The sequence below is a fragment of the Entelurus aequoreus genome, linkage group LG02 (assembly GCF_033978785.1).
Source record: "Entelurus aequoreus isolate RoL-2023_Sb linkage group LG02, RoL_Eaeq_v1.1, whole genome shotgun sequence".
Taxonomy (NCBI): Eukaryota; Metazoa; Chordata; class Actinopteri; order Syngnathiformes; family Syngnathidae; genus Entelurus; species Entelurus aequoreus.
In genome coordinates, this window is record NC_084732.1 from 88473056 (window position 1) to 88489681 (window position 16626).

The 16626-nt window shown below is 41.0% G+C and overlaps 1 protein-coding gene across 1 annotated transcript in view; it reads left to right on the forward strand.

Annotated features, from left to right (window-relative positions):
- The window catches only part of LOC133640382 (anoctamin-1-like), a 195273-nt gene that overhangs the window by 68290 nt on the left and 110357 nt on the right, over positions 1-16626 (forward strand). Inside the window, exons 9-10 of the mRNA XM_062033774.1 lie at positions 11004-11059; positions 14615-14656. Of these exons, the coding sequence (XP_061889758.1) occupies positions 11004-11059; positions 14615-14656 (98 nt within the window). The remainder of the gene's footprint in view (positions 1-11003; positions 11060-14614; positions 14657-16626) is intronic.

A 16626-nucleotide genomic window follows, 5' to 3' on the forward strand; every position in this document is an offset into this window, starting at 1 on the left:
TACGGAAGCGCTCTCTTCTTCAATATGCCAATAGCCCCCACCCTTCAGAAGGAATACACAAGTCCATTGTCGTACTCTGGATGAGACAGGATGAGATAAAAAAGGAGTACTTTTACTCCCCACATTCCCAAGCTCAAGGTAACTCACAGTGCACCATCTACATGAGATGGAGAAAAAATAGAAATAGTACAAATGGAAAACAGTAGTTATTTCAAATATGACTATAGAAAGAAATAACTCTTAAATATGTATATATATATATATATATATATATATATATATATATATATATATATATATATATATATATATATATATATATATATATATATATATATATATATATATATATATGTATATATATCTCTCCGTCAATATATACTGTATATATATATGTATGTGTTAGCCCGCCATGCAAATGATCAGAATCAGAATCAGATCCTAATCACTTGGCCCGGTCACAGGTGTATAAAATCAAGTATTTAGATATGGAGACTGTTTCTACAAACATTTGTGAAAGAATGGGCCGCTCTTAAGAGCTCAGTGATTCCCAGCGTGGAACTGTCATAGGATGGTGTAAAGCACTTCGCCACTGGACTCTAGAGCAGTGGAGACGCGTTCTCTGGAGTCACGCTTTTCCATCTGGCAATCTGATTGACGAGTCTGGGTTTGGAGGTTACATTTCGGTTACACACGGTACATTTCGGACTGCATTGTGCCGAGTGTGAAATTTGGTGGAGGAGGAATTATGGTGTGGGGTTGTTTTTCAGGAGTTGGGCATGGCCCCTTAGTTCCAGTGAAAGGAACTTTGAATGCTCCAGGATACCAAAACATTTTGGACAATTCCATGCTCCCAACCTTGTGGGAACAGTTTGGAGCGGGCCCCTTCCTCTTCCAACATGACTGTGCACCAGTGCACAAAGCAAAGTCCATAAAGACATGGATGACAGAGTCTGGTGTGGATGAACTTGACTGGCCTGCACAGAGTCCTGATCTGAACCCGATAGAACACCTTTTGGATGAATTAGAACGGAGATTGAGATCCAGGCCTTCTCAACCAACATCAGTGTGTGACCTCACCAATGCGCTTTTGGAAGAATGATCGAAAATTCCTATAAACACACTCCGCAACCTTGTGGACAGCCTTCCCAGAAGAGTTGAAACTGTAATAGCTGCAAAAGGTGGACCGACATCATATTGAACCCAATGGGTTAGGAATGAGATGGCACTTCAAGTTCGTATGCGAGTCAAGGCAGGTGGCCAAATACTTTTGGCAATATAGTGTATGTATATATACAGTTTATACATACATACTTACATATATTTATATATATATATATATATATACATATGTATGTGTTTATGTATGTACATATGTGTATGTATATGTGTATATATATATGTATGTATATACTGTATGTATGTATGTATATATAAATGTATATACATATATATGTATGTATATATATATATATATATATATATATATATATATATATATATATATATATATATATATATATATATATATATATATATATATATATATATATATATATGTATATATATATATATATATATATATATATATATATATATATATATATATATATATATATATATATATATATATATATATATATATATATATATATACATGTATAGATTTCTCAGTAATTTACCCTCAGCACCCCAGTTTGACAGAAAAAACAGAAATGTAGAAATGTTTGCAAATGTATTAAAAAAATAAAATATCATATGGTCATAAGTATTCAGACCCTATGCTATGACACTCATATTTAACTCGCATATTGTCCATTTCTTCAGATCCTCCTTGACATGGTTCTGCTCCTTCATTGGAGTCCAGCTGGTTTCGGGGTCCACGTTAATTAATTCAGGGTCTGAATACGAATGGCGCTGTGATATTTCAGTGTTTATATTATAATACATTTCTGTTTTTTTCTGTCAAGATGAGGTGCTGAATGTATATTAATGAGAAATACGATTAACTTTTTCGATTTTAGCAAATAGCTGCAATGAAACAAAGAGTGAACAATGTAAAGGGGTTTAAATACTCTCCGTACCCACTATCCATCCATCCATTTTCTACCGCTTATTCCCTTCGGGGTCGCGGGGGGCGCCGGAGCCTATCTCAGCTACAATTGGGCAGAAGTCGGGGTACACCCTGGACAAGTCGCCACCTCATCACAGGGCCAACACAGATAGACAGACAACATTCACACTCACATTCACACACTAGGGCCAATTTAGTGTTGCCAATCAACCTATCCCCAGGTGCACGTCTTTGGAGGTGGGAGGAAGACGCAGTACCCGAAGGGAACCCACGCAGTCACGGGGAGGACATGCAAACTCCACACAGAAAGATCCCGAGGCCGGGATTGAACTCACGACTACTCAGGACCTTCGTATTGTGAGGCAGACGCACTAACCCCTCTTCCACCGTGCTGCCCCGTACCCACTATATTATACATATATATTAGAGGTGTGGGAAAAAATCAATTCGAATTCAAATCGCGATTCTCACGTTGTGCAATTCAGAATCGATTCTCATTTTTTAAAAATCTATTTTTTAATTTATTTATTGAAACATTTTTATTTTATTTTTTTAATTAATCAATCCAACAAAACAATACACAGCAATACCATAACAATGCAATCCAATTCCCAAACCAAACCTGACCCAGCAACACTCAGAACTGCAATAAACAGAGCAATTGAAAGGAAACACAAACACGACACAGAACAAACCAAAAGTAGTGAAACGAAAATGAATATTATCAACAACAGTATCAATATTAGTTACAATTTCAACATAGCACTGATTAAAAATCACTCATTGACATTATCATTAGACATTTATAAAAATAAATAAAAATGAACAATAGTGTCACAGTGGCTTACACTTGCATCGCAAGCACTGTGTTCAATATTTTCACAAAGATAAAATAAGTCATATTTTTGGTTCATTTAATAGTTAAAACAAATTTACATTATTGCAATCAGTTGATAAAACATTGTCCTTTACAATTATAAAAGCTTTTTACAAAAAGGTACTACTCTGCTTGCATGTCAGCAGACTGGGGTAGATCCTGCTGAAATCATATGTATTGAATGAATAGAGAATCGTTTTGAATCGGGAAAAAAATCGTTTTTAAATCGAGAATCGTGTTGAATTGAAAGAAAATCGATTTTGAATCAAATCGTGACCCCAATAATCGATAGTGAATCGAATCGTGGGACACCCAAAGATTCACACCCTTAATATATTTGCATTTCTACCTTGAATGGGAATCCGATAAGAATCCCGATGCATGATACGATTCACTAACAATAATTTTTAAAACATTACGATTCAATGTGATTCGATGCAATATGATTCAATGCAGATGTAAGCCTTGCACTGTGAAAAGATGTATCATTAAATGTATCATGTATATTTTATTCTGTTGATTTTTATTTTTGTATTTTTATTTGTTCTACTTTGTGGTAGAGTATCACATTGTATCAAAAGACTGAAAGGTTCAGATATCCACAAATCAATTGACTGGCTCATTGATATGAATGATCAGTTTGCTTTTATTTGAAGCGTGACAGTGATGCAACATTTACACCTCAACCAAGGCAGAAACAGCGGCAGCTTTGCACAGAGTGGGTGTGGGTCTCCTCTTTGCTCTGATGACAATGGAATGGACTTCATTGTGATTGCACTTAAAAGTACAACACAATGTGTCTTCAGTACAAGTCTTCAGTATATATAGGGAGCTGGAAGGGGCAGGGGACAAAAGGGGTGTGAAAATTGGTTCCCCCTGGGGCGTAAGCGGGGAATTGGGAATGGCGCTGAGCGGGCAAGATAGAGATCACCTGTATATCTGAGGCAGGGGGAGGGGGACCCCCGGTAAAGGGTGAGTCTGTTCCTGTGGAGGGCCACCTTCCTTCCCCGGGGGGCAGCTGGACACGATAAACAACCTCTCTCAGCTTCTGGAGTATCCTACAGGGCCCTGTCCATTTGCTGTCCAGCTTGGGACTGCGGCCCTTCTTCCGAATCGCATTTTAAGCCTAGACCAACTCGCCTGGCGCGAAGTCCCTTCCTCGAGTCGTCACGTCATAGTAGCGCTTTTGTTTCACGAAACTGTGGGCTGAGTCCAGTCGGTCCTGTAATTTCCTGGCGCACTCTGGCCCTGCAGCGAAGGCAGGGGCATCAGGTGGGCGGCCAAAGGTCAGCTCTGCTGGTGTGCGCATCTCTCTCCCTAGCATGAGAAGCGCTGGTGTGCACACCTCGATTCCTGGACAGCAGAGCGACATGCCATCAGCACCAGCGGCAGGTGTTTGTCCCAGTCACGATGGTGGCGGTAGGTGACAATGGCGAACAAACCCATCGCTCTGAGGGTGCAGTGGGGTAGTGCGGGTTTTGTGGATGCCCAGGCGCTCGCACAAGGCCGCAAACACCCGGGACTCAGAGTTTGTGCCTCAGTCAATGTGAAGGGACGCTATGACGCCAAATCAACTTATCATGCCCTCCACCAGGGCATCAGCGATGGTCGCCGCCTCCTGGCTACTTAGTGAAATAGTCTATGGCAGAGACGACATAGCGGTTCCCCTCGTCAGACCGTGGGTACAGCCCTGTGATGTCAATTCCCATCCTGTCCATGGCGCACCCCACTGAGAACTGTTGGAGTGGTGCCTGTGAGCGGGGCCTTTGCGGGCAACGCAGGGGTCACAGGGGCGGCAGAAGTCTTCTACATTTCTCTTCTGCCCCGAGATGTCCAGACCCACCTGCCCCATGCACTGCCTTAAGCACTGCCCCTTGCAGTCCTTTCGGCACCACCACCTGCCACTGTTCGTCCCCCATGGCCGCTGTCTTAAATGCTCGCTGCAGCACGCCTTGGGACACCCGCAGTGTGTCCCCATAGGCCCTTGGAGAACGGTGCCACTGCTTCCGATGGCGGGCGCTGCCGAGCTTCTACCCACTGCAAGACAGGCTGAAGATCTGTGTCGCCCTCCTGCGCGTACCTCCACTCAGCGTTCGTCACAGTCTGTTGTTCCCTGCAGACAACATTGTCAGCCCGACTGACGGTAGCACACTCGGCGCCCTCTGCCCGCCGCTCTCGTTCCCGTGCTTCCCTGCGCTTGCAGTAACGACATCCGTCTTCTGCACACGGTCGGCGCGCGAGACCGTGCACATTGGAGTGGCGAGCACCTGGCCGATGTTCTATTTCAAAGTCGTATCCTTGTAGCTCTTTCAACCACCTGGCGACTTGCCCCTTCGGCTCCCGGAAAGTCATTAACCACTGGAGGGCAGTTTGGTCAGTCCTAATCACAAAGGGGAGAATTTAAAGTGTCTGATAGAGAGCACCACTGCCAGGAGTTCTTGGCAGGTGACACAGTAATTCCGTTCAGATTTTGTGAGTTTCTGGCAGAAGTCTTCCACATCTCTCTTCTGCCGACCCCCAGCCAAAGCCATTTGCCTAACACCGTGTAGCCAGCCGCTACAATAAATAATATTAATAATAATATATTACATTTACACTTTTGATGATGGTAAGCTACATTTATAGCTACAGCTGCCTTGTGGGAGACTGACAAAAGCATGCTGCCAATTTGCGCCTACGGCCCCTGCGACCACCACCCAGCATTCATACACATCCAGTGACTTGGATGGCAGAAGTGGGGATCAAACCTTTAACCCTCAAGTTGCTGGCAGGGCCGCTATACCCACTGCACCACGCCGCTTACCATGTAAAATGTAGACAAGGCAAACCTGCTCCTTTTAGACAGCTCGCAGGCTCATTGATTAAGTCAATGTGTGTTTGTGAGTTTGTTTAGTAACTTTGTGCAACCAGGTGGCAGGATGATGTTATTGATCAGCAAGTGAACAACACAATTATGATGGATTATTCTCTTCCCAGTGCATAAACAACAACAGTCCAATAGTGCATTAATAAATATTAAAATGCAATAATTTCCCCATTTAAAAAAACCCCTTCACCCCCTGCAATCGTTTCTCTTATTCATATTGTCCTATCCAGCTCCGGACATTCTCATCCTGTGAGGCACTTGTGCTTAAGTCATGAATTAAGGGAGGTTCATTACTTATAAAGCAGACTTTGCCATGACTCATTATTTTATGCTTTGTGAAAAACATGTAACATGGAGTTTTTCTAACCAGGAATGAGCGGTTGGGGTTGACAGGTGAAGCAGAGCCTCACTTTTCATGATAGAAAAAAAGACAAAGAAAAAAGAATAATAAAACCATGAAATAAATATTAATATTTGTCTATTTTAAACTTTGTTATGACCATATTTTTGTATGATTACAATCTTTTTTTAACATATACTTAAAGGGGGACCTAGTAAAACTAAAATTACATTTTCTTACCCATTGAAACCTGTTTTTGTGTATTTGGGATCTGAATAATTCCTGAAAAATGTTATTCAAAACATAGAGGCATGGCGGCTGTATTCCTAAAACAATCTTGCCTTCTTTCATGCTTTCTCCAAATGAGCTGTTTGGAATTTGCCCAACTTTTGACATGTTTCCCAAGTGTGGCATCAGCGGACATCTCCATATGTCCGCCATTGTTAGGGATTGGAATTTATTTTTAAAAATTCCGGTTTCGATTCCACTTTCGATTTAACGATTCGGTTCCTTAACAGTTCTCTTTTCGATTCATATTTGGAACAAAAGAGATCAAAAAAGGTGGATTAGCATCAATTTTGTTTAGTTTAGAGGTAAGAGACCTAACAAAGCCGACAGTAAGGCACATTGTAGGAAAAAAAACAAAAAACTTTTGTGACTAAATATAATAAATTAACATTCTTCTGTAGAATTTAATCATGTGCAAATTACATAAGAATGTAACATGCAATATTAAGTTATTACATGCAAAGTGAGTTATGTCAAGCCTTTATTTTTGATGATTATGACTTACAGTTTATGACAATTTCAGAAAATGTAAGATTTCAAAAACTAAGCCATGATGTTTTTAATTATAACAAAGAAAGACAGTTAATATCACAGAGTTGTTTCACATTCAAAGTTAAACTGCAGACATGAATGGACTTTTACGCAATATTCAAATTTTATTAGTTTGACCTAAATAACATAACGACTGAGAGAAATTCTGGTTGCAGGAAAACATGCAATTACAATTGAAAATCCACCTACCGAAAATTAAAACTTTTGAAACCTAGTTGCTGCCCGATGACATTTGTCTAGCAACAGATGTGAACTGGAGCGAGTACTGGCTGCCTCGGAGCCAGTCAAAATCTGTCTCTCGTCATGCTCATCCAAATGAGAAGGCATGATAACATGATAGACGGTGCCAGTAAGTACCTGTTATATTCAGGTGACGTGCTAGCGTTACTGCTGCTGGGATGAGATCGGAGCAGTTCAAAATGCGACTTTCATTTATAATTATTGCATTCTGTGTTTTCAAATGTTTCAGCATATTGCTCGAATGTCCTTCTCTTGGTGAACGAGCAGCCTTATAATTATTACCAGTAGCACTGTTGCCATCTTTTCTTGTAAATTGTAGTCAACTAAACAGCGTTTGTTGCACCGGCATTTTGAAATCTTACGTCACTACGCAACGTCATCCCCACCCTGGAGGAACGATAAGAGAACCGTTTAAATAAATGGCAAGCAATTCCAAGAAATTGATACACTGGGAACCGGTTCTGAACAAGAACCGATTTTCTATTCCCATCTCTAGTCATTGTAGTCCAATGCTGTAGTTTAGTAGTCTGTGAGTGACAGCTAAGAACTGTCAAAAAAATAAATCGAATCCATTGATTGAAATTGATAAAACGTTTCTGTTATAATGCTTTTTAAATGTTTGTTAATCGTAAGTGTTCAATAAAGCGATTATTGGAAATCTCTTTGTCCATTTTATGATATCTGATTGACACTATTTATATTAAATAGTCACACAGTTCAAGGATGGCCTCATGAACGCCTCAGGAAGGCCAAAACATGTTTTATATCATTGTTGCGCCCTTTTTATCGATTTTATACTGCAAGTAAAGAATATGCATTTCGATTTTTGGTTGTTAATTTACAGTGGCATTAATGAGGTTTTTTTTGTTATCCTTATCTCAATGGATGATTCCAGGTGTCTCCAAATACAGTGATCAGAACAGATTTGATAGCTTTTTGGAAGTCTCTTATCATTTTATTACAAGTGGTGTAAAATGTTTTTGAGCTTCAAGTGAAATATAATGTTTCACCTGCCCGGGTCGCTGCAGCATCAGAAGTGTGTAGGGGCAAAAATACTTAAGCCGATGGGAGAATACGCGTAAAGCCAGATTTCACTGGGAACGCCCACCTTTAGAGGGGAACTGCACTTTTTTGGGAATTTTGCCCTATTGTTCACAATCTTTTTTTTTTAAAGTATTTTAAAGATGATTAGCGATTGCAAGATGCAGCTAATAGGAGTCACAACGGTGAAATGCCTCCAAAATCACTTCAAAACCCTCCGTCAACGTTTTATACACACGCTACAAATCTATATATAATGTAATAACAGACACGATTATAACAAAATGTAATATGTACAATGTTTACGGTATTTTGGTCATTTTTATGCACAGCCGGAACTAGTTATTCGGTGCATTTATTTCCGTTTCTCTAGCAGCACACTTCCGACTTCCCACAACAAATATGTTCCTACTCCTTGAATCAAGCGCAAGTGTGTTTTCTAGTCATGGCAGACTTTGTAATAGACAACAAAGACATCTATTTTTGGACAAATGAGGATTCACAACCATATCGTTTTGAAACTAAATATACGCAGGATGAACTGCTGCTTATATAAGTGAGCATGAAGAAGAGGCTGAAACGTTGGAGCAGACTGAAGCCGAGAAGAGAGTGCGACATGGTCACTCTGCAAATCTGGAACTTTTGAGCCAAGCTATGCCGAATTAATAGAGTGCCCAAATCAACAGCTTGACCAAACGGACAACTGCCCATCGAGTGGGTCACTATACTGTTGATCATGATACATGCAGCATACGCTATCGAGCTAGCTGTGTACAAAGAAAACATGAAATGTGGGCTAATACTTTACAGATACAGTAATATGATTGGTCATGTTTTTCAGTCAGTACAGATTGATGTCTTATCGCATTGTGTTGTGCATTACAAACTCAAACGCATTTCATGCTGATGTATAAGCTATCTTATCTTTTTCTGTAGTTGGCTTTTACGGCTTATATATACCTTTGCACATCAGTGTGTTAGTACGCGAGAAAAAGTGTTACTCAGTGTTCGCTCTTACAATACCAATGTTGCTACAGTTTGTTTTATTATACAGGTTACCGAATAAAGTATTGTTCAGGTTTTTTTAATGCATTTTTTAAGTGATTTAGATGTAGAATTGATTGCTACATTGCTAGCTACCAAGAACTAGACGATTTTTACATGTTTGAATGCAAAAAAAAAAAAAAAACCTTTTGTCTTCTTGTCTCTCATAATGATTGTGAACGATGGGTAAAATTTTAAAAAAAAAGTGCAGTTGCCCTTTAAGGGTTGTGTTACCCAGAGTGCGCATCTTGGATGAAGGTGCGCAGTGGCCGACTTAAGGTGAGGGGGAGAATGGCAACTTTTTCACCTAAACAAATGGGAGAATACAGCCCTTTACGAACAAATGGAATAATTGAATAATGACACACTATGGGATGCACGGAAAAGGGGACCTGGATTATTGGTGATATGTGTGTTCCTGACTACAAGTGAAATGGATTGGATAAAGATGATCTCTCCACCTTTATACTATAACGTGAATGGACACTAAAAAATGTATGATTATGTAAATAACCTGTCATAAATATTGACAGGTTATATTAATATTTATTGAAACTCATATTGTGACCACTTTATATAGGGACGGCGTGGCGTAGTGGGTAGAGCAACCGTGCCAGAAACCTGAGGGTTGCAGGTTCGCTCCCCGCCTCTTACCATCCAAAAAATCGCTGCCGTTGTGTCCTTGGGCAGGACACTTCACCCTTTGCCCCCTGTGCCGCTCACACCGGTGAAATGAATGATGAATGAATGGTAGGTGGTGGTCGGAGGGGCCGTAGGCGCAAACTGGCAGCCTCGCTTCCGTCAGTCTACCCCAGGGCAGCTGTGGCTACAAATGTAGCTTACCACCACCAGGTGTGAATGAATGATGGGTTCCCACTTCTCTGTGAGCGCTTTGAGTATCTAACAATAGAAAAGCGCAATATAAAATCTAATCCATTATTATTATTATGTGTGTGTTGAACTCTCCCTAAAATAGGCTTAGCGATGCCAAGTTTATGAAAATAAACAGAGAAAAACTGGAAAATATCAATCTCATTACACTAGTATTCATCCTGGGCCGCCTGCTGAACCTATATATTTAACCGTCATCCTACGCATGAGGGTGTATGCATACGCCAGAGTTACAGTATATTTTTGTATGTATGTGAAGTTTGCCTTGTTAAATTACGTCAATTAGTTTTGAATACATTTGTGCCACTTGCCACCCAAATTACTGATAAAATCAATTACTGCACCAATCCACAAAGTGGTTCAGTTGTCTTAACTCTGTTTCCTATCTGTCCTTAACACACCTCATTGCTGAGTTGCCAACACATCGAGAAACAAGACCAATTTTAGGCATGGGCACGTTGTCTCCCCTCAAACTCATTCCCTGACCCACCTAACAGCATTTAGTGTCTTTTTACATAGTATTTGTATGTTAATATTGACAAACGAAGCAATTGCCATGTTAAGAATGGTGAGGGAATATAAACATTGTGGATCTGCAGTTCTTCTTTCTATTGAAAATTGTTTGCTGCTGTTTAAATTTTATAAGAGACAGCAGCTGATTAAACACATACCACTGATGTGATGCAAAATTCACAGTTGTAAAACATTTAAAAATATATATATATATTTTTTGTTTGACCTTCCATTTATTTGTGTTTTTGAATGTAATATTGATGAATGATTTCCACAGGGATTACCAGTCTGCTTGCCAATGGTGTTTATACATCTGCTTATCCTCCTCATGATGTGAGTATCAACATCAATATGAAAAACATCTGTAGTAAAACCATCTATAATAGAAAAATAATTTAAGAAGGGATGTCCCGATCAGCATTTTTGGCCCCCGTTTCCGAATTTGATTGTTTGGCTTCAGATCCGATATGATTCCAAGTCCAAATCTGATACTTTGACAATAGATTATAGAACTGAAAGTGTTTTTAGCAAGTAACTGAAGTAAATTGTAAATCATTTGTGGCATTCAATGCTACGTACATTGTTTTTGGCCAAAAAAAGTGGAGTAAATAATATACTGAACAAAAATATGAACGCAGCACTCAAAGATCTAAAACTTTTACTATATACACAAAAGACCTATTCCTCTCAAATATTGTTCACAAATCTGTCTAAATCTGTATAAGTGAGCGCTTATTATTTGCCAAGATAATCCATCCCACCTCACAGGTGTGGCATATCAAGATGCTGATTAAGCTGCATGATTATTGCACAGGTGTGCCTTAGGCTGCTCACAATAAAATGTCAATCTGAAATGTGCAGTTTTATCACATAGCACAATGCCAAAGATGTCACAATTTTTGTTGGGGTCTGCAGTTGGGATGCTGACTGCAGGAATGTCCACCAGAACTGTTGCCCAAGAAATGAATGTTCATTTCTCTACCAGAAAAGCAGTCAGTACCTGGTGTGACCACCATTTGCCTCACGCAGTGCAACATACTGTATCTGCTTCACATAGAGTTGATCAGACTGCTGAATGTCGGTCCACTCCTCTTCAATGGCTGTGTGAAGTTGCTGGATATTGGCAGAAACTGGAAAACACTGTCTTATACGCCGATCCACAGCATCCCAAAATCAATCAATCAATCAATATTTACTTATATAGCCCTAAATCACAAGTGTCTCAAAGGGCTGCACAAGCCACAACGACATCCTCGGCTCAGATCCCACATCAGGGCAGGAAAAAACTCAACCCAATGGGATGACAATGAGAAACCTTGGAGGGGACCGCAGATGTCACATCTTAAGTTCATAGGAGCAGTGCAAGTGAACCAGTATAGGCGTAATATGATCAAACGTTCTTGTTCTTGTCAAAAGTCTAGCAGCAAAACATGCTCAATGGGTGACATGTCTGGTGCGTATGCTGGCCATGCAAGAACTGGGATAATTTCAGCTTCCAGGAATTGGGTACAGATCCTTGCAACATGGGGTTGTCATGCTTCAACATGAGGTGATGGTTTCAGGTGAATGGCACAACAATGGGCCCCAGGATCTCGTCACGGTATCGCTGTACATTCAAAATGCCATCAACAAAATGCACTTGCATTCGTTGTCTACAACATACCCATACCATAAGCCCACACGCACCATGGAACACTCTATTCGCAACGCATCACCAAAACGCTCTCTCACAGGACGCCACAAACTCTGTCTGCCATCTGCACTGATCAGTGAAAATCTGGATTAATCTGTGAAGAGAACACGGGTTATATGGGTTATACTTGTATAGCGCTTTTCTACCTTTAAGGTACTCAAAGCGCTTTGACACTATTTCCACATTCACCCATTCACACACACATTCACACACTGATGGCGGGAGCTGCCATGCAAGGCGCTAACAACGACCCATCAGGAGCAAGGGTGAAGTGTCTTGCTCAAAGACACAACGGACGTGACGAGGTTGGTAGAAGGTGTGGATCGAACCAGGAACCCTCAGGTTGCTGGCACGGCCACTCTCCCAACCGCGCCACGCCATCCAATGTGAGCATTTGCCCACTGAAGTTGGGTACGACGACGAACTGCTGTCAGGTTGAAATCCCGATGAGGACGACGAGCATGCAGATGAGCTTACCTGAGACGGTTTCTCACAGTTTCTTTAGAAATTATTTGGTTATGCAAAGCAATTGTTGCTGCAGCTGTCCGAATGGGTGGTCTCAGACGATCATGGAGGTGCACCTATTGGATGTTGAGGTTCTGGGCTGGAGTGGTTACACGTGGTCGGCGGTTGTTAGGCTGGTTGGATGTACTGCTTGTGGTAGAGAAATGAACATTTAATTCACGGGCAACAGCTCTGGTGGACATTCCAGCAGTCAGCTTGCCAACTGCACACCCCCTCAAAACATTTGACATCTGTGGCATTGTGCTGTGTGATAACTGCACATTTCAGATTGGCCTTTTATTGTGGGCAGCCTTAGGCACACCTATGCAATAATCATGCTGTTAAATCAGCACCTTGATATGCCACACCTGTGAGGTGGGATGGATTATTTTGGCAAAGAAGAAATGCTCACTAACACAGATTTAGACAGATTTGTGAACAATATTTCAGAGGATGTATGCATTTTGTGTATATCGTAAAAGTTTTACATCTTTGAGTTCAACTCATGAAAAATTGGAGCAAAAACAAAAGTGTCGCATTTATATTTCCCATCCATCCATCCATCCATTTTCTACCGCTTATTCCCTTTCGGGGTCGCGGGGGGCGCTGGATCCTATCTCAGCTACAATCGGGCGGAAGGCGGAGTACACCCTGGACAAGTCGCCAATTCCTCGCAGGGCCAACACAGATAGACAGACAACATTCACACTCACATTCACACACTAGGGCCAATTTAGTGTTGCCAATCAACCTATCCCCAGGTGCATGTCTTTGGAGGTGGGGGGAAGCCGGAGTACCCGGAGGGAACCCACGCAGCCACGGGGAGGACATGCAAACTCCACACAGAAAGACCTCGAGGCCGGGATTGAACTCACGACTACTCAGGACCTTCGTATTGTGAGGCAGACACACTAACCCCTCTTCCACCGTGCTGCCCATTTATATTTCTGTTCAGTGTAAATAACTACACAAAAGCAAAAAAATATTTTGGCTCATATCAAAAAATGGGTTTTTGCTCTCGAATTTTGTCCAGAATGTAACAAAAATAACGAAAACCTATTTTGAGATAACCAAACAAAATGAATCTAATCACTGTAGTATCGACCACGTACTGGTATCATATTTGGGATTGTTACTTTCGATATTTTTATCGATTTGGTCACACCTGTTTCCATTCAAGAGCTCAAGCTTCACGGTTAGTTGCTACTTGTTACTTCTTACAGTGTGTAGTGTTGCATGTTTAGCAATAATTGGCCTGTAGTCCTAATGTGATAAATATACTTGTAATTTTTTGTATATATTCTGTCATGGATGCAAGAACTACTAAAAGAGGCCGCTGCACTGTTTATGGACATGAGCAGCGCAGATACGTGTTTGTTCCAGCTTGCTTTACATTCTTGTCGGTGTTCTGGCAAGACACACATCCTCCTGGAATTTCCACACCCCCTGCATATGTGTAAAAAGGAATACAAAAATGCCATTGTACATCCCTATGCCTGCATCCTTTTCCAAGAAATCTTTAGCCATGTGAACACGCGGACACAGCTGCAGTAAACATCATTAGCTGATTTCCGATCATCTAAAAAAGGCTAATATCGGCCACTGATTCAATCCCATGTTTAGAACATCTCTAATTTTAAGAAACGTGTGACATCTGTTAAACAAATATTAATTTTGCTTGAATTTTACAGGGGGACATTGAGGGAGTGAATGCTGAACCAAATGACAGAAAGGTAACCTGATATAAATAACTATAAAATAAAAAATTCAACTGGAGGTTTATGCTTTTACAGACATTTTTCATATGCTCTTCTTTTTTTTTAAATCCTGTCCAGCTGCTTAGGCAAATCATATTGTTGATGTACAAAAGTAGATGCCCATATCAGCTATACAGATTTATTTTACAAAAGAGAAGTGTGGGATACTTCCCTTGGTGCCTTATTTGTATTTGACTTTATTAAATGGATTTATATTATTATTTGGCACAGCCGGGCCGGAGCAGGAGGGGATAGATAGAGAAAAAAAGAAAGACAAAGGGGGACAAGAGGGGGATAAGACAGAGAGACAACAACAACAGAACAGCATCAGCAAATATGATATGTTCAAATATGATGGTAAAAGTGAAAGCAGAGAAGCAGTTAGTGAAGTAAATATTAATAACACAGAAATGACAATGAACATTATTATACTACAAATGGAGCAATACATATACCAATAGCAATAGCACTATTGATAATGAATAATAACAATAATTACCTCTATTATCAACAATACAATTGTTTCAAATGCAACAATTCATATATGTAATGATAACTTGAAATACAAAAGAAAGCACAAAGAGGGGAAGCAAGAGAAGCGAACTGTATTAATCTTGTAGATTGTTATAGTAACAATAGGTTAAGCTTTTTCAGTGTGCCCTATGTTACCCAGTTTCCAGTTTGAGGGGAACAACGTTAATATATGTTTGATGAAACGTGGTTATATGCGTGACTGTATGTATGCATATGTGCCTGCATATGTACTGTATGTATGCATATGTGCCTGCATATGTACTGTATGTTTATATGTATGTTTCTACAGTGAACGTGCGTGGATGTATGAACTTTGAGTGTGTAGGTATATACTGTATTTGTGTATGTATGTGGGAGCGTAGGTACCATTGTGTGTGCGTATGTATATATGTATGAATAATTGTGTGTATGTGAGTATGTACAATACATTTGTCTGCCAGTATGTGTGGGAACCAGAGTAGATAGAGATGAAACATCCAGCAACTTCCCCATGAGGGAGGAAAAAATAATAAGAATAACAATAATAATAAAATAATGATAAAAAATAAAATAAAAATGAAAATATTAAAAAATAAATTAAAAGAAGATCACAGACACGCTGGCACACAAGGTCACTACCACAGCAGCTGGCCGACTTGCAGCATTGCGGAATACTTTGCAGTCGCCACGATAGACAAGACCAAGACGGGCATCCAGAAGGGGTGGACGGTGGGACCCAGGGGCCCCAGACATGCAGCACGGCCACAGTAGCCTGAGGCGCCGAACCCCCCCAGGTCCGGCCGCGCATCCCCCACCCGGCACGACACCGGGCGTGAAGGACGGTGCGACAGAGCACAAGGGCAGGCCCAAGCCGACACCCGACAAGCCAACCAACACGACAATAAACGAGAACGAAGCCTGCAAGTTCGCCAGCCCCGACAACAGCGCCGGCCACCTGCCCGCACAGGACCCAGCAGCCACGGGCGCCCACTTCACAAACAAACGGCAGCAGAAACAGCGGCTGCAATACCCCCAGACAGCCAGCCCCACCCGATTAAATCAAAGCGATCGAAAAGCTGCGACCGACAACTACACACCAACAGGATCAATGCGACCAGCCAGCGCCAGCTCGGTAGTCAGCCAGAACGCCAACATGCAAACAAGAGACATTAACACCTCCCCCAACAAAAGACTCCGCCCCCCAAACCCAAACCCACACAAACACACCACCGCCCAAACAACCGAGACACAGATACCAGACAAGAGGGCCGCGCTGCCACCGCATCAAGTCACCAACACAGACCCCCTTTTTCTTCACAGCTGTGTGCGTCTTTGTCAGATAGCACGTCTTTCTGACACATGCTAAATAAAATGCTAAATATTGCTCTCAAAACAGCTGAATGCCAACAACTACAAAAATAACGGAATATGAC